The 19879-nt window shown below is 36.2% G+C and overlaps 1 protein-coding gene across 1 annotated transcript in view; it reads right to left on the reverse strand.

Moving 5' to 3' along the window:
• Positions 1 to 3616: 3616 nt before the first annotated feature.
• ITGB8 (integrin subunit beta 8) overlaps positions 3617 to 19879 on the reverse strand; it is a 73972-nt gene continuing 57709 nt past the window's right edge. Inside the window, exons 8-14 of the mRNA XM_069462238.1 lie at positions 18256 to 18345; positions 14522 to 14656; positions 11691 to 12096; positions 9044 to 9269; positions 8034 to 8140; positions 3837 to 4000; positions 3617 to 3739 (exon numbers count right to left, since the gene is read on the reverse strand). Coding sequence (XP_069318339.1) covers positions 3617 to 3739; positions 3837 to 4000; positions 8034 to 8140; positions 9044 to 9269; positions 11691 to 12096; positions 14522 to 14656; positions 18256 to 18345 — 1251 coding nt within the window. The remainder of the gene's footprint in view (positions 3740 to 3836; positions 4001 to 8033; positions 8141 to 9043; positions 9270 to 11690; positions 12097 to 14521; positions 14657 to 18255; positions 18346 to 19879) is intronic.

Genomic DNA, 19879 nt, shown 5'->3' on the forward strand with positions numbered 1-19879 from the left:
ATTATCTGAAAGAATGCTAGTTCTATATTTCTTTGAAAATACATCTCAATTTGCATTGCATGAAATGGACTTCTTAACGTCAACATAAATAAAGATAGTCATAAATTAAATATTGAGAGTAAACAAAACAGAATACAATATGCACATGATTGAGCTCCCAAGTAATTGTGTTTCACTTGACAGTTTTATGAAAATGTATATATCACAAATCTTTTAAAATGGAAAGAAGTTCAAACAGTTTTGAAAATTTAAAATTCTTTGCTTTTAATGGGTGAGTCTTTGTTCAGAAGCATAGATTCAAATAAGCTTTAAAATCAATCAAAGATGTATGGAAATGAAGAACTTCATCATACCATTAAATTCAGCTATTTTCCACAATTAGGCATTGAGCTTGAAGCTTTAAGGTAATCTTTTGGGAAAAGTGAATGGAAAAAAACAGGTATAAGGAAAGGAAGAAAAATCTTTGAGTATAATTTATTCTACCAGGTACCAGGAGAAATATAAACCCATAGAGAAAATTTTTCATACATATTTCAGTGTCTCATGGATGCCTATTGTCATACATAAGAATATCTTCACTGGAGATTACGTAAATATTAAAAATACAATTGGGATTTATTCTTTGGTTAAGTGTTGCATCTGATGCATCCACTGATTTTGCTTTTGAGTTTTGAAAAATTTGCCTCCAGAGCTATCTATTCTGTTTAACCTTAGATTTTTTCGTTATTTTTATAAACCAAAGCTAAACTGAACATTTAGGACATAATCAAATTTTTAGTGAATTTTCAAATCTTCCAGAGAACGTCTAATAAATATTAGAAAATTTCCAAAAATATATCAAATGCTTATAAATACATGTGCACTGCAGTGTAAAGGTGTCCCCAGAGAAATAAAATGCATACAGTTATGCTGTAGTGTATGTGTGGCATATTCCTAAATCATTATATACTTTAGGGCACAAAAATGCTGCTTTACCAAAGTGTTGTTCAAGTTCTTAATTTTGTGTTTAATACCAATGCATCTCAAAAGGCTCCTGTGGCCATATTAGTTGAAAATAGGCTCTATTTACATAAACTATTTAATCTAAGAATACCCTGTTTTTCCTTACCTTTTAATTAATTCTAACTAGTCAAATATTAATTCTCTTCTCACAAACCATGACACAGGAAAAATCAATTATTCAAGTAAAATATAAGCCTAAAATCTTAAAGAATTAGCTTTTTAAGTAAAAAATGGAAAGCACAAGACATCACAAGCATAATCACAATCATCATCAGCACTGAAATGCCTACAAGGAAGTTTGTCCCTTCCTGTGATAATAGCCTTGGTCCACCATAAAATTAGTGCAAACTAGTGAGGGTATAAAACATATAAACTCTTGATTTTTAAGGATTTAATTTTGTTATGCTGTTTGGGTAATTAATTCCGAAAATTAAGTTATTGTTTATAAACACCGTAACATTCATTTTTAAAATTGTCAGCATTTTCATTAGTGGATATCTTCTACTTTTTCCTTTTGGGGGTTTGTGAAGCATCCATGTATTTGCTTTGTTAAAAAGGATGCTATGTGTGACAGGCTACAAAACACAGTTTTTACACAATTCTTAGTGATCAAAGTTTTTTGACACAAGTGAGTCACAATACTGAATTATGTCAATTTCTCCTTTGGGGAAGGAAAGGTAGTTCAAGTTAGCATCGTAATTGCTTGCATGTCCAGGACATCTAACGGAGCTACTGTGTTGGCTTCCAGAACAACTTACTAGAGGTTTTTTAGTTCTCTTTCGGGTAGAATACAGGATGGAAGTTAGTCTTCATCAAAATGCAAGTATCTAGTGCTTTAACCCAAGTGCTGGAAAACAGTAAATCTGGGAAGTTAATTATAAGGAAATATTTTAAATAAATTTCTTTTGTTATCATAGGCAAAACTCTGCACTGCACACAGGACTGTTGGACTACCAGCCACTGCAATCAGACTAAGTCTGTACGGAGACGGTAATTATGAAGACGTTTCCATTGGGGAAGATAGAGCTCATGGCCCCTATATCGAGATCTTGAGTTGAGCACTGAACAACTCCAGGGGACACTGTTCATACAGGTTATGGTTGTGAAGTGATTCCCCTGTGGTTAGGCTATGCTGTAGTCTCTTAGAAGCTGATTAGCAAGAAAGACTGGAAGTCAATTAGGAATAATTTAGTTTGAATTACTCTTTTTTACTTTGCTTTGAAATTTTCTCAGGCCCATATAGTTAAGATTTCAGTAAATCACATTTAAAAATATTTGCCAATTGAATATTTTAAAGATTTAAGAGGTAGCATGACCCGTGCAAGGAACACTGGCCAGGCAATGAGAAGATGAAAGCTCTTTTCTAATGCCGCCACTTTGTCACTTGGGTGTGTTTTCAGAAATCATTTAAACATTCTGAGCCTCAGTTCCCTGACTCACTAAAAGGAAGAATTAGCTTATTTCTAAGATATCACCTACCCTCTTCCTATTTTATAGTTTTATGAACTCTGGTGAGTAGGGTTGGGGTGATTCAGGGAAAGGTGTCCTTAGGCTACATTGAAGGGCAAATATAATGTAGCTTTTCATTTGAAAAATGCTGATATCTATTTGGAATTAAAATCTTAAGAAAAAAAAACTTATTCAACAGCATGGTACTTTGCTTGAGGCAGAGTTTCTAAATATCTTGTGAATCAATGATTAGACAAATGAAATGGCCAAACGATCCCTCCAGTTTACCAGGTAAGAAGATATAAAACTCGACATCTGCAAATGATGAAGCTATTCCGGTTGTGATGATACTTTACAGTGTCCCTTATCAACATTCAGCTTTGAAAACTAGTATTCTAATAAAGTGACATTGTATTGTTAGGTTTTTATGGCAGTAGTAACTTAGCACTTATTTAATCCAGTCATCTGCGACATACATAAATGTGTCCTGTAAGGAAGAAAAACAAAACATAAAGGCAAAGAGGAGAGAATGCTGGAATTAGTTTCCACCTTGTAAAAAAAAGAAAACATGTAAACACACATGCATAAAACTACATAGTTTCAAAAGCAATATCCTTAATTAAGGTTCTGTCTGTTCACCTCTTGAAGGAGTGAAACATTAACCATTTATTCATCTAGCTGTTCTTGTCTATTCAACTACCAATGGTTGAAGTGTTTGGCAACATTAGTATATAACTGCTGAATTATTTTTCTCATCCACATGTTCGGTGCAGGGATTATTGTACCCTTGTAGTGACACGATGCCAAACTATCTCACAGCATTGTCTCTCTCTGGGAAGCGTAGGGATGGCAGGTACCTGTAAAGTGTAATCAGTGCTCTTCAGATGATCTACATTCTATGCTGATCTAAATAAGTTATATATTACAGTAAAGTGCTACAATGACACTAGTCTCCAACAGTAGTAAGACACATTTTTCTCTGAAAAATTCAGCAGCTATGTGAGTCACACGATGATGAGGATGCTTGTCAATCTTCATTCGAGTACACAACCAGCAACTGGCATGATCTTGAGCAATTTGTCTCCTCCTGTGACTTTTAAAATTATAATTTTAGGAGCAATTATTTAAAAAATCCAGTTTCCCATAAAGTATTTTAAAATCTTTTTTAGAAGTTGCACCTGAAAGTTTCATGAGCATTTAATTTGCTGATATCTATTTTTATTTCTTCAGGTTTCTCACGTCGGTAGGTTACTGCTCTTGTGCAAACACTTTGCAGAATCAACTTATCCTGGATGGAAAAGAAATATTATTATTAATTAAGGGCCTAAACTATTGTAACTAGACAATAACACACTGATGGTAATTCCTTGTTAGACTTCACTCACCTTTTTTGAGGCTGACACTCTGTAATCTGAGGAGGACTTAATTTTATTACTATTCCATTGTAGTATCACCTGTCTAATGATGAGGACTTTAAGCAACCCAATCAAGAATGTAACTATGAATATGATGAAAAATATTCTCAAGTAGCTTGGGCTAGAGAAACATTCTGTAATGAAGCAAAGAAATATATGCATTAAAAAATTTGAATGAGTAAATCAAAGGATTCTATCAATTAAATGATGTTCACATTTTAATTAACAGGACCAGAGATATTTGCCATCTACATGTTCAAAACAGGGGACTGAAATCACCATTGACTCAAAAAGTTAAACTACCTAATTTTTTTTTTTTTTTTTTTTTTTTTTTGTTGAGACAGAGTCTCACTTTGTTGCCCAGGCTAGAGTGAGTGCCGTGGCGTCAGCTTAGCTCACAGCAACCTCAGACTCCTCGGCTTAAGCGATCCTACTGCCTCAGCCTCCCGAGTAGCTGGGACTACAGGCATGCGCCACCATGCCCGGCTAATTTTTTCTATATAGATTTTTAGTTGTCCATATAATGTCTTTCTATTTTTAGTAGAGACGGGGTCTCGCTCAGGCTGGTCTCAAACTCCTGACCTTGAGCGATCCACCCGCCTCGGCCTCCCAGAGTGCTAGGATTACAGGCGTGAGCCACCGCGCCCGGCCTAAAACTACCTAATTTTTATTGCAAATTTGTTATTACAATATTTTCAACAGAAAACTCTCCTTTGGAGAATAGCAATAATTAAGGCATTTAATAATATTATTTCTTTGTTTGCAGCTTGATTTTTTAATTGTATTAATTGGAATATATTCCTTAATCAAACATAATTTTCTCCTTGACAGAGAGAGAGAGATAGTTTTTGTGGTGTGAACTGTTGATCACTAAGTGGAAAATAGGATTTAAAATATTTAATAACTCTGGGCATTAACATACGTTTCTCTTGTTATCATTTGTTGCACACCAATAATGGAAAATAAAGTAAACATCTGCAGAAGCTACAATCAATACTACTCTAATAGATAAATAAATATTTCCCCTGAAATTGTAATGCAAGTTTTCAATATTATTACACATGGCTTCTCCAGGAAATAGGAATGTCCAATTTGGGACAATACGAAAATCTCTTTGCTTACTTTTCATTAATTAACTTTTTACGTATCTGTTAACAAAATCTATTCTATTTGTCTCTAAAAATTTACTGTGTATTTTTCTAAGAACAAGTAATTACTAGCTGGAAAAAAAGTGCCATGTTAAGAGGAGGGACATACTAGATCTCCATTTTAGCACCAGATCCTTGCCAAACTCTCATTGGAAAGCCTACAGGCACTGTTGTCAGTGGTATTACCTAATGTAAGAGGAGCACGGTTGCACAAGTGGAGTATTCCACAGAACTCACTAGCTGCCCGGATTCATAAAATTACTTCCTGGCCTAAAGAGGCATGTGTTCCTCTGCCCATTCTCCAGACTTTGGGGGCCTCACCCAAATGTCTAAGGTCTCCCTGAGAGGGCCACTAGAGGACACCTGCCAATGCTTAGAACTGTGCATCACCCAATTATGGGGGATTTGTTTCTGAATTACTAGTGATGACAAAGTATGCTTTTGAATAAGGCAAGAACTCAGGGATGGAGAGCAAGAGCTCCTCTCCAAGTGGGAAGACTTAATCGAGCCCAATTTTCTTTTGGTCAGTGAGAAGGTACCTTGAAAGAAAGGTCAAAGGCAGACCCCAGGACTATAAATTGGAGTGAAAACACCAAATGCCAGTGAAAGTCTCCAGTCATTGCCGGTCTTTCAGAGGGAGAATCCAGAATGCTCTGTTTCAAAGGTGGTGTTCTTGGGGTCTTCCACAATGACCTTCAGGCTCATGTCACACATGCCCTTTGTCTTGACACACTGTCATTTCCCTTGGCTGATTTAGGACTACTCAATCAGCTAAGGCAGATCCTTAGAGGGGGCATGTGGTTTGACCCACTCACTGGCTTCTTGCCTGGTAAAAGTGTAGCCAGAGAGACTAAAGGACAGCATTTAAGTGTGATTGAGTGGCTAGATAATAGAGGTGCCTAATGAATGCCCTTTTCCTGGCCTTGCACAATGGTTGTGAAGGGGAGGGGAGCCCCCTAGCTACTGATACATTTTAGAAATATTTCTAATAGGTTAGGATAGAGGGCATTTTCAGGACTCAAATCTGCACGCATTTTTAAATCTTGTTATGGTAGTAAAACATCCACCCCTGGCTCATGCCTTTCTTAGTTCAGGTCAGGCCAGGGCTTTTCCTAAGGAGCTTTAAGGGAATACTTTTTGTCAGAACACTTAAGTCAAAGTAGTATTTACTTAACATAATAAATGACATGTTGATATTCATTAGAAAAGGCACTTGGCTTTCTGGAGTGATTGCTGCAGCCCCAGCTGGTAGCACATGGGCTCTTTTCAGAGCCAAGTTCATTACAGGCTAAACTCAGTGTGGATGCAAGGGAAAGAGGAAACAAACTCCACACAAAGTTTATTCTTCTGCACAGTCTCTGTAAGAGCTAAAATTTTTCTTATAGGTTGGAGGAGAGATTTGAAATAATGGTAGCAATAGCAATGTTTTCAATGAAGACATAATTTCAAGCTTAATTACTAATGCATGTGCAGTCCCACACCTTACACCTGTATGAAGTAGGGTTCTGGGATTTTGGGTTCTCATAAACTTTAAAAATAATCTTTGAACTTTGGGAGGCTGAGGTGGGAGGATCCTTTGAGGCCAGGTGTTCAAGACCAATCTGGACAACACAGTGAGACCTCGGCTGTACAAAAAAATAAAGCCATTAGCCATGTATGCTGGTGCCCCTGTAGTCCCATTTACTCAGGAGGTTGACACAGGAGGATTGCTTAAGCCCAGGAGTTTGAGATTACAATGAGCTATGATTGGCCATTACACTCTGGCCTGGATGACAAAGCAAAACACTGTCTCTCAAAAAATTAAATAAATAAAATAAAAATAATCTTTGAGGGCCAGGCATAGTGGCTTACACTTATAGTCCCAGCACTTTGGGAGGCCATGCTGAGAGGATTGCTTGAGGCCAGGAGTTCGAGGCTAGCCTGGGCAACACAGCCAGACCCCATCTCTACAAAAAATAATAACAAAAAAGTTAGCCAGGTGCAGTGGTGCACACCTGTAGTCTCAGCTACTCGGGAGGATCACATGAGCCCAGAAGTTTGAGGTTATAGTGAGCTATGATAGCACCACTGCATTCCCACCTGTGTGGCAGAGTGAGACCCTCCTCTAGAAAAAAAAAGTAATAATCTTTGAGCATAGCTCTCACGTGTTTCTCCAATTTCTGTGTCATATTTTACCTTAGATATTTCGTTCATGTTCACTGGCTCATTTAATGTCAACTCTTTGAGGTTGATATTAATCTCCATTTTACAGATGGGGAAACTGAGGCTCAGGGAAATTTTGTAGGAAGGCTGTTTGCTAACTAATAATGTTAAGGGACATGACTTAGGCCTAGGTCTTCAGACTAAAAGTTCCATACCCTTTCCATTGTGCCACATTTATAATCATTCACCCCTAAACGATATTTATATCAGAATGAAAAGTAGTGGGAAGGAATGGCCCTTTTGAAGTCACGTATTTTGCAAAAGCAGAATTTTAGAAATTTTTGGCTTCACCTGAAATATGAAAGTAAATGTTGATTGGACATGATGAAGTTCACAACTAGAAGCAAGTTTGAGTTATGAAGGAAAATGATGGCTCCACAGACCTTGTCTCTTATTGAAATGAATCTACATGGGGAACTCACACTTTTGGCTCACTGAGGCCTCTCTGGATAATTTATTGGATGTTCTTCCATGGAGGTACACAACACAGAAATTTATGTGCAGATGAGATGAGAAACCTAACCACTCAACCACATCATGGCAAGCCTACTCTGTTGCTCCGTCGGTTAAGAGTAACATCTCTGGGAGATTTAAAAAATTGAATCACAAACTCATTAAACTGTATATGTTAATATTTGCAGTTTTTGTATATAAATGATACTTTAGCAAAGCTGTTCTAAAAAATAGAGCGATGTTTCATAATTAAAAAAATGAAACCATTAGTATTTTCTTTAGCATGGTTAATTATGGGCCCTTTTGGAGAACACAGTCCTCTGCGGATACTCTTCAGTGCTTTGATTATTGTGCTTTGGTTTACCTGATGTTTGGTCCACATAATGCTGTTCCATGAGAGCACATGATGTTTTACACTGATCAAGTACAGCTTGAGACAGATTGTGAGGGTGAAGGCATTGCGCACAATTCCTGGAAGAGGAACAGAAGTGAAAACATTTATTTTTTAAAAAGAGAGTAGAGTGTAATATTTTCTGCAAAAAATAAAATGACAAAATAACAATCACCAGACAGTTCAAATCTTGATTAGGTTTATTTGAAATAACTCCATCACCATGTTGAAATATTGCTTTTCCAAATGATTGAAATAAATCACCATGCATAATTCTAAAAAATTTACTTAATCTACTGATCTGAGAAAGTGAATGTTTTAAAATTTTGAATGAAACAGATTGTTTAGATTAGTAGTCTTTGAGCAGATCTCAAATTGGTATTGGAAATTAATTTGGCATAAAACAATAATATCACTTTCATTTAACATATCACTTTTCATTTATATATCATTTGTTTCTAGAGTGCTTTTTCGTCACCATCGTTATGAAAATATTAAACATTAAAGATAGTAACAACAGCTAATATTTATTCTGTGATTACCATGCACCAAGTACAAAGGTATTTTTTTTTACATGAATCACTTCATTTAATTTTTTCACAGAACTATAACAAGGTATTACTGTCATTATTATTATACTCACTTTTGATATCAGGAAACTGAGGCACAGAGAATTTTAACAACTTGTCCTAGATCATACTATTACTAATATAAACTGGATAGCAGGCAGCCTCCATTTTCAAAAAGCTAAGATAATGAATGTCCAGATTTATTCTGATGCTTCCATAGCTATCTTGTGGCCAAAGATTGGAATCCAAGTCTACTATTAATAATTCCTAAAGTATCTTATTTACTTCTTTTTCAGCATGATGGTAACAACATATCTGGTAACTTTTAAGATTAAGGAAGGTAGAACAGAAAAGGACAGCAGCAGCCATCGCGAAGGACTGCTGTATGCATGTCTGGAGACGGAGGACTCCTACCAGTTTTCCTTGCAGCCTGTATGGCAGGTGGGGCAGTGTTCACAGAAGCGGCCGATGCTCCTGGGGTCAGTGCACTCACACCTGCCACACACACATGTGCCTCTTCCGCTGCACACTTGGCCCTTTGAGTTGACACAGTGCTGGGCTGACGCTGACGGGCACTGGCACCGGTCCCCTTCCCAGCCACTGAAGCATTGGCACCTGCCCGCTTCACACTCTCCATGTCCTGCAACAAAGACACCCCAGGATGTAAATTATTGGGACCACTGACTCTGTGAAGAGTTTCCAAGCACGGATGTCCCTCCCATCTCCATGGAAACACAATGACAGATGAATGAATGGAAACAGCATCATTTTCTATTTGTCTGATGTAAACAATGCCAGAATTTAGGAGTGTCTATTTCCGAAGCTGTTCTATTGTAGATAATCTCCCCACGCCAATATATCGTGCTAACAAATGTGAAGGGCGCCTCTGCTTTGGTGGCTACGTGAATGTCACGGTACATTCAGATTTAAATTAAAAACACACAAATATAAAGATGCTACAAAGGCTGAAGTAATGTTAACTTTCTGACTTGAAATCAGAAAAATAAAGGTTATTTGATTCATCGTTTCCAAAATCTATTCTCTCAGTCTTTCGTTATTGCTAAAGGCCTGGGGTAACTTTGAAGGACTGCGAAGTAAATCTAGTGCTTCAGAGCGGCTGGTACCATGTTTAAAGATAAGGTCTCCCGAGAAGTGGAACCAACCTTTTCACATCCTCAGCACATTATTTACTAGGCTAGCGGGGCATGTCCTAGTCCATGCTGTGAGCTGTTAGTAGGTGGTAAATGGAAAAAAGAAAGGATGACAGTGCGTGTGTGTGTGTGTGTGTGTGTTGGCACTTATGCAGATAAGTAAGTTGAGGAAACACTGGCTATATATAATTAAATGAATTTTAGACTGCAGAAAGTGTCCAACATTTAATATGCCAATGTGAACTAGAAATCTTCAAGAGGGGGTACATTTTACTCTTTCCTTCCTTCTTTCCTCCTTACATCCCTTCCTTCCTTTCTTCCCTCTCTCCTTTCCTTTCCTCACACCCTCTCTCCCTTCTTTTCTTGCTGAGCACAGAGTAATTGTTCCATAGAGTCTACTGTAGGATCGGCTCAGTTTGCTAAATGCAAAGCTAATGAGGTCCAGGCCAAACAAATGCCTGCCAGACCCTGCTCCACTACAGGCGGCGCCCGCCCGAGTCCCAGCCAGCTGACCCGTGAACACGTGCTTTCACTCCCAAAGGAGACTGGTGGAGAGAATGCATGTCAGCCCACAGCCCATATTTATACACAAAGAATTCAAAGCCGATTCTCAACAGCCTGTGGGTCACAGTCACATAGAAGGGCCAGTACATTGATTTTTGTTTTTTTCACTGCAAACAGAAACTTGCAGCAAATATTTGATGTATTTGAAACTTCTTTGGCAGAACTACGACAGCTGTATAATATGAACTCAGAAAATTCTTTCTTTTCCCTGTAAAATAATATTTCTCTTCTCTGTAAAATACAGCAGACAACTGCTTGTTCATTCTAAAGTCAGCTATAATGCCAGTTACTGCTGAATAAATGTTTGGAATATAAAATATCTTACGCATGTAATAGAATAAAAAGGCAATTTGCCATCACATACTCGGTTGATACAGGCCAAATTTTTAGCTTACACAAGAAGAGAACATTTTTTATAGGTTTGTTACTTTCCATATGCTTATGGCAATGAAATATAACCATTCTTCAATAACTTAACAAATGTTCATTTATAACATACAAATATAACAAAGGTATTCTCACAATAAGTGAATCTAGCACATTGTCAAAGAAAAATTATCACAGAACTCAAATGACAGGTAGTTTATTTAATTAATTTAAAAACAATGTTTTGTTTAAATTTTCAAATGTTGAACAGATTTTCTGCAATCTAACCTCTAGGTGGCAGCAAACTAAATTAGCCAAAGTAATCTTGGTATTTTTATTTTAATTCATTTCAATTTTTCAGTTTGGCCTGTATGTGGCCTCAAGGATAAATCTTTTCGATTACTTAGTAAACCAGTATTTTCTTGAAAAATCCTGTCCTTTGTCAATTTTGTTGTTGGTGTTGTTCCAAAAATAAACCGGAGAGGTTTAAGTTACTGTAAACTTATAATACCATCTACAATAACGCATTAAGAACTTTCCAGTGAATGAAAAAAGAATACTTTTATAGCTCACGTCTCATCATCCTGACAGGAATATAGCCCTCTGGCCAAGCTGGAGGGAGTTTACCAGAATGAATCAGATCCTTCTAGAAGAATACTCTGATTCTTCTAGAAAATGTATCAGACATCATCAGTAATTTCCTTTCCTGGTATATTTCTTTCCAAGATGAATATATATGCATAACAATTAATTTTAGGTTTTTATTTTTAAGCATTTTCTGTATAAGTTAAAATACAAATATTAAAATCATGTGCTATAAATCTGTTGTCATTCCCTATTAATAGTTTCACAGATTATGAAACTTTCCATAACAAATTAGGATTCAGTGTTGTTAATTTATAAAGATGTGATTTGAAGATATTTTAACCTATATGCTAGTGTAATAGCGATTAGTAAAAACTGCATATATTTATACTTACCAGCACACAGGCTTCCATGGTGATACGGACAAGAAAAGTCATCTTTTTCACAGTATTTTCCATACACTTTTCCAAGCTTAATTTTGTGACATACACATTTACCACAAATACAAACTCCTCGACCACTGCAAACAGGTTGGTCTTTGTGTGACTTGCAGCTCTCAGAAGAAAGTTCATCTTCTTCAAAATGACATTGATTCTCATCACACTGGAAACACTTGGAATCTAGAAAAGTTTCATCCACGTACTTTCCTTTAGGTCTGCTGTTGTCCTCACACTGACAGCTGCAGTTTTTGTGTATATGAATTTTAGTAGTTTCATTGAAACCAATAGGTTTGATTATTGCATAGTTTTTTCGTCCTGTGACATCACATTTTTTCATTGTAACTGTTACATTGAAAAGAACCTAAATTTAGGAGGAAAAAGGAAATACATTTATATACCTTGACTATTTTTATTACCAATATTATATCTGTTAATAATATTTGAATCAATAATAACCCATCTTAGAGAAATTAACGATGATTTAATATGCAACCTCTTTCACATGTGTATGCAATATCTCTTTATAATGTCATTTATTTCCTAACTAATGAGCTAGGGACTTAAAGGTTGCAAGTACTGCTAATTGTCTACACTGCACCATTAAATAGACCTGAGTGCAGGCTTATTTCAAGCATCTACTCCACCTAGATTATTAGTTTCTTAGCAAACTTGAGAAAGAATAGACCATTTCCTGTATTCAGTCCTTAAAATGTGGGATTCTTGAATATGTGATACTAGGGACATATCAAATAAACCAAAGTAAAGGGCTTTTCTCTACTGGTTTTAAACCCTGAGATGAGATGTTCAAATGAAAAGTTTTTATTTTGTTCCTATTTTGTAGGAGCCCAAGTAAAGTTTCAGAATTAATCATTAGTTTATACAGGTGTCAATGGAGGAAAACATGAGGCTTTCTCTGATGATACTCAAGGGAAAAAGGTTTAGGACTCCCATTCTCAGTTAAGATTTCAATACAGGATCATATATTTATCTCAGTGGGAGAAGTTAGCCCAGAACTAACTGACAGGAATTGCTTTTCTCCATAAGACTACAGAGCTTTCTTCTCAAAACTTTTTCTTTTTCTCTATTTCTTCTTTTTGAATAATATGACTCATTTAACATGTTTATTTTTATTCATTGATTCACCTTACCATCTTTAGGTTCTTTGGCAAATAGGATGGCATATATTTTTTTTTCTTTCATATTGTACTGAGATGCATTACAATTTAAAAATAATTGTGCTAGGCTTTTTGGTTGGAATATATATACATATAATGATATAAAAATCTAAATTTAGGTTTATATATGCATTAGGAATTAGCCTCATAGCATAAAAATCAATGTAGTTGGTATTATAACTTGAACTGTCATTATTTTTAAGAATGTTAAGGATTAATAGATGTGTAAGATAATGTGGTCACTGCCAATACTAGTAATAGAGCAAAACTTGGGATTTATATAATTAAGAGGTCATATGACTATTCCTGAGAGTCAAACTATTTATACTACTTAGTTGAAAGTGAAGGGAAAAAAGAAGTTAGGCAAAAAAAAAGAAAAAATATAAAAAGCAAGAAAAACCATTCTTTCAAAATTGAGAATTTGAAGGAAAGAACCACTTCTAAGAGGGCAACCATTTTTCAGAAAGTAACTTGGTGCTATCTTTTGCTAGTAAAAAGTTTTCTCTGTATTTAAGGGAAATCAAATGTGTACTTTGCAAACTGGTAAATGATGTCTTTTGAACAAAATCCAAGGAGTGATTATAGAGGAAACTACAGAATTAGAAACTTGCAATAATTAGTTTAAAATGTACAGCCTGTAGGAACAATTATACTACCCACAGATTCTAAAATTCCCAAGAGGAATACATATATATTCTAACTAAAGAGAAAGAAAGTTTCTCTTTTATTTGATTTTATTTGATCTATATTTTCTATCTCAACTATTTTTCTTTTTCTCTATAGCATGACATTAAATAATTAATTATCATAAAAACTTAGAGGTGAAAGGAAGAGGGATTAGAAATCTTCTAGTCCAAGTCATTCATTTAAAAATGAGGCAACTGATGCCTCGAGAGGTGAACGACTCCCTATAAATCACTTCCCCCTACAAGGATTCCCTAAAGCGCATGTGTGTCTGTTACTCTGTATCGTGCTGATCCTTGGAGAGTCCCTGTCTCTAGTCCTGTTTCCTGATTAACTATAATCTGGATCTCTCTGCTTTACATCTCATGTCTTTTCAGAAAATGTCACTTCTCCTTTCTCAATGTTCCTATCAAATTTCCCTCCCTCCTCCTAGATCGTTAGGAGTGTACTGGGGCAATCACACAGTGAAAGATTTTTAAATTCTTAGCCTTTATCTACTGTTCCATCACTCCCATTCTTTTCTGTGACTTATTACTTTCAATTTCACATTTACTCTAAGAATTTGTGGATTTGAAACCAAAAAAGCATTATCATCATCGTAAGTATAGACAGTATTTATCTGAGAAGATGTGATTTCCTATTCTATCCTGGTGGTGATGCCTAAGTTTAAAGTTACTATTATTAAATAAGTGTTTAGTATAATCTACATTTGTTTATTTATTTTAACTTGAGAGTTTTTGAGAATAATCAGTTGGGTTACAACAAGTAGCAACTTTACAAAGGGACAGTGAAAGTTACTTTGAAATGTAAGTAAGATTCTTGGCGTCGATAGGAAGCAAAGTTTTCTGGAACGATTTGATTTTTCTGTGAGAAAGCATGCCAAACAACTTAGTTGATTTAAAATGGGAAAAACGCACACCCACATACTTCGTCATTGCTCGTCACGTTTCCGCATCCCTCTGTGCCTGGTTTTCTGGCCCCATCTGGACAGATGGCAGTAATGTTAACATAGACGCCTTGCACCTGGTTTTCCACCTGAACTTTCACTTCGGAAATGAGTTTCTGCAGAGACATCATTTTTTGAATTACATACTATAGTAGTTTCAAATCTAAGCAACACGGTAGAGTCAAGCTTATTAAATCATTATAGATCTAAGTTTTAACTAAATCAAAAAGTCTGTCTCTATAAAAGGATGAATAAAAACAGGGCTTCCACCTAATGACCCAACTATATTTGAAATACATAAGAAATACTGAACGATTAGATTATCTGCATTTAAATTATTCTGTTTTTTCCACATATTTCCATGACTGCGCATTTTGATGACTTAAATATATTTCTCACTCAGCCTGTTACCAAAGTAGACATTTTTTAGTCTAGTAATACTTATATTTTATGATCAAGTTTAAGTGAAACATTGAAAATACATATATCATCACAAAGGGCAAATCCTGCCAGCTTAACAAATGTGGAACATGCTTTTCACATATTCAGCTGCTGAAGAAATAATTTAGTTTCAAACGCTTGTGACTGTTATGAGAGCTAAAATGCCTTATGCATACAGAGTTGAAAGGTACATTTTTGGGAAGTCATTTCTATGCTGTAGGCACAAGAATTACCTGAAACATATGGTCCTATAAAGTTCTCCAAGAAGGGCCTAGGATTTTTGCCAAGTCCCTGGGACTTGCTTGTGTCAGACAAGTTTGCTCCAATCCCTAACACCAAAATAGGGCCTCTTATTGGCAGAAAACCATTTATTCACCCATTTATACACACATTCAATAAACATTTATTTAATGTCTCTCATGTAACAGACACATACTAATTTCTTCCATCACAATCTCTGAGGTACAAAGGACCTGCTACCTTAAATATATACTTCAGATATGTATACATTTTGTCCATACAACTAAGAGTTTATTACATGCAAAAACCCTTAGTTTATACTTGTAAACAAAAGAAAGGGAAAAAGTGAATTATGTACCTAAGGAAAGAGAGTGAGTAGCAGGGTATGAAGAAGAAGAATAATTTCCAGTGGCTTCTAATTTTTTACTTGAGTAATTATTCTTCTTCAATGGTACAATTGATAAAAAAAAATGCACTTAACGACCGATAATTGATCATGGAATTCTGATAGTATCTCTTTAGAACAAGATACTTTTCTCAAACTCCTCAGTGTAAATATTATTTGCATTAGGTGAGACTATGTCAGCCACATTTTTTATCTGCTAAAGAGCTCATATACTGCAACCATTAATTGAATAATTTTAGCAAACCAATAGAAACATCCAGTGGTATACAAATGATGTTGATTTGCAATCGTCTGACAGATCATAAGGCAATGCCTAGCACAATGAACATTCTCAGCATGTCCTCCTGAAATTTTACTTCTCTTAAGACCTTAAGCTAATTAGGTCAATGTTTTTCAAGCAGAGTGTGAATACAAATCTCTAAAATTCTGCCCAGTTTTGGGGATTTAGAAATTAAGCTCCAGACATAATCTTATGCTTCCCTTTTAATATCTAATAGGTACAGAGGCAGAATCTGTTTTTTCCTGATGTATAATTCTTTAATGAATTGTGAATTGTTTCTGTTGGACTGTGAAGATAAAATGAAATTTCAGAAGAATTTTGAAAATATAGACATATATAAAATAATAACAGAATACCAACTTAAGGAGAGTAGTTAGCCAAAATAAGTTTTTGTTGGATTTGCTGTTATTTTTCCACTGTTTAAGGTTAATCAGAACTACAATGGTCTAAGGCATCGATACCTATCCTAGGCAAATAAAGAACTTGAAACCAAATGCGGTTGTCTCCTTTGTCTTTGGTGCAATCTGACCCACAGATAAAAATTTGTTAACTCATGTACCTTCTTTGGAGTAATTAATGGGTTCATACTATAAAAGTGTAGAGTGACTCCTAACAGTATAAGCGCCTTTCTTATTTTGATTATTCTCGGGAACAAACTCCTCATGGGAATGAATTGTAAACATGTTTGATTTTCTTTGCTAAGAAGCTCGCCTAGTCCTAATGTTCTTTTGTAACAGCGAGAAAGAGATGTCATTTAAGATGTTCTTCCTCATTTTATTCAATGTACTATTCAGACATAGAAAAAAATCCTCTGCAAAAAAAAAATCTAGTAAGATTTCTTTTTCTTTTAAAAGAAAGTTTAAACAAGTTCATTTGATATCCTCTGTCTACTTCCTGCCTTTCTCTTTTATGCCCAAGTTTAAGGCAGGTGCGCCCTTGAGAAAATTATAAGAGAAGAAGCCTGAGGTTTTTCACAATGCTTTGGCTACAATTTACACTATTAAACTCTACATGTCAGGAAGGGAGTCAGAGAATTTGGGAAAGTGAGACTTTATAATTGGCCCATAAATTCTAGGTAGAATAAAGCATGTCTTTTGACACCATGCACCAAATGAAAAACAGGTGGCATCAAACAGGAGGAAGCACCTGGAGCCTAGAGTGGAGGAACACCTGGATTCTGATCCTGCTTCTGCTGCTTATTAGCTGTACGATCTTTGGTTCATTTGTTCACTTCTCTGAGCCTCGGTTTCTACAAATATACAATGGGAGCACTAAAACCTGCCTTATAGGTCAGGTGTGAGGATTAAATGAGGTCATGTATGGAAAGTGATGGATCTTAGTGGTATGGAAGTAACAGTCACTATTATTGCAACACCTAAACAGAGATTATCATATCCAGGAATGACCCAGGTTGAGAGAGCAGATGTTTCTTTAAATTCCTTGCATTTAGGCATTTACTCTTTTTTTTTTTTTTTTTTTTTTTTTGAGACAGAGTCTCACTCTGTTGCCTGGGCTAGAGTGCTGTGACATCAACCTAGCTGGCAGCAACCTCAAACTCCTGGGCTCAAGTGATCCTCCTGCCTCAGCCTCCTGAGTAGCTGGGACTATAGGCATGTGCCACCATGCCCAGCTAATTTTTTCTATTTTTAGTTGCCTGGATAATTTCTTTCTATTTTTGGTAGAGACAGGTCTCACTCTTGCTGAGACTGGTCTCGAACTCCCAACCTCAAGCAATCCTCTGGCCTCGGCCTTCCAGAATGCTAGCATTACAGGTGTGAGCCACCGCGCCTGGCCTAAGCATTTACTCTTTATAGGACTGATGAATAAAGACAGCCGGTTCAATAAAATCACATATCCACTATAATGGTTCTTTTAATCAAACTGTTTTGATAAAACTGCTAAAATAATTCGATGAAACAATCAAGTGAGACCCCAATAGAGGCATCTTAGCAATCTTTCTATCCCAGACAGTTCATCTTCCCTGGCAAATAATTGTTCTAAATAACTGTGCATTTCTTTCTTTACCTTTATGACATATGAAATTTCTTGGTAATAAAGTATACTACATAGCCATGATTTGATGATTTGCTCAGCATTGGATTTGGAAGGAAATTTAGGTAGCCTCTAGCCCAATCTTAGTTTATTGTCCAAGAGAAAAGTGATGCACAGAAAGCTGAAATGACTTTCCCAAGGTATCAAGGCTATTTAGTGGTAGAGCCAGCTAAACTCCAGGTTCCTAATTCCTAATCTCATGTTCTTTCTACCCCACCTCTCAAGATGATATGGCACTAGTTTGTACCTTGCCACAGAAATGGGGTTAATAAAAATTATGTATAACATATACATACCTGATAGGCTTCTACTACCAAATTATTGAGATTTGCAGCCTTTGATTCTATTTCACCAGCAATGGTGCCTGGCAAAAGGGGTAGAAGGTCCTATAAAACATATCAGTAGCATTTAAATAATGACAATGGTAGGCAAGGGTTTCGTAATCAACAAATATTAAACATTTTTGTAGTTATCAGTGGAAGATGGGCCATTACACAAATGAAAAAAATATAAGACATAAGAAAAATAAAAGTAATCTAGTACGGCATTCAGAACATATACCCCCATAATGGTAGCATGTATATGTGTATGTGTATTTGTGCTTCTTGAATCACCGTACATGATGACCTAAAAATCCAATCAAAATATAGACCAGTATCTCCCAAAGTGTCTTCTATGGAACATAGCCACCAGAGATTTAAAGCATGACAAGAGTTCTGAAGGCAAAGAGGTTTGGGAAGTTTTGCATATGGTTTCTTCCACTTAGAGACTCAAAAGGCACATTTGCAAATTAAAAGGTCCAGAGTAGGCCTGTAATTTGCAAATGATTTAACATTATTTAATGCAACATTTCCCAATACTCTTTAGTTACCAAATTTTATTCTCACATAACATATACAAATATTTTATAGAACTAGTGTTCCATGGAATGACCTTTAAAGTATGCTGGGCCAGACTAGGGGAAAACTCATAGTCACAACTAGAAGCTTCATGGAGAAGGTGTTCACGATGAATGGTGCTTAATAATTATGGATAAGACTCTAGGTATTTCTGGGGAGAAAATGAGAATGAGCCAAGGATTAAAGGTCTAACTGAGTTGTAGACAAAGCAATTAGCAGAGAAGAAACCAGTCTGACTAGAGTGAAGGGTGAATATTTATAAAGAATCAGATTATGAAAAGTCTTGAAATCCATTTGTTGACACATTTTTCTATTCACAAGTATCATTAAGATCCTGTTGTATGCCAGCCACTGCTGAGACACTAATAATTTGGTATCTCAGGTTTTAGGGAAAATGTATCACTTACAGATTTTTAAAATTCATATATCAAACTTTTGTTGAGCATTTACTGTATACCACTTTGGAGAACCTAAATCACTAGGACACATAGTTCCATCTTTGAGTAGCTCATAGTATACAAATGACAATCTCGCAAAACACTGTACATGTGAAACAACAGAGATATACACAGACCCCAATGACAGGAACACCTGGCAAGCAGTTGAAAGGTGGGAAGGTCGTCAAGGACTGTTTCCTGGAAGAGATGACTTATAAACTCTGTCTCAAAGGCTGTGTAAGAGTTAATCAAGTAACGAGGGAGAAGGGCTTCCAGGCAGGGGGTAGGAAGCAAGAACAGACACAGAGGAAAGGAAAGGAACAGCCTGGTGAGTGCGTGTGCACAGGGAGGATTCGAAGCGTGGCTGGTGGGACAGGTGCAAGGCGGGAAGCAGTGGGGAATGAGGCAGAGAGGCAGGCAGAGACCAGATGGCCTCATATGCCACATTGGAGACTCAGTGCTCTAAATTAGAGGGCACCAAGGGAGTTCTGTGGTCACACTTGTGATTTCAATAGATCGTACTGGCAGCCGGGTGGAGGATGGATTTGGGAGACCAGTTATGAGGCTGTAACAACCCAGCCAGG

Source organism: Eulemur rufifrons, chromosome 29 (genome assembly GCF_041146395.1).
Source record: "Eulemur rufifrons isolate Redbay chromosome 29, OSU_ERuf_1, whole genome shotgun sequence".
NCBI classification, from domain to species: Eukaryota; Metazoa; Chordata; class Mammalia; order Primates; family Lemuridae; genus Eulemur; species Eulemur rufifrons.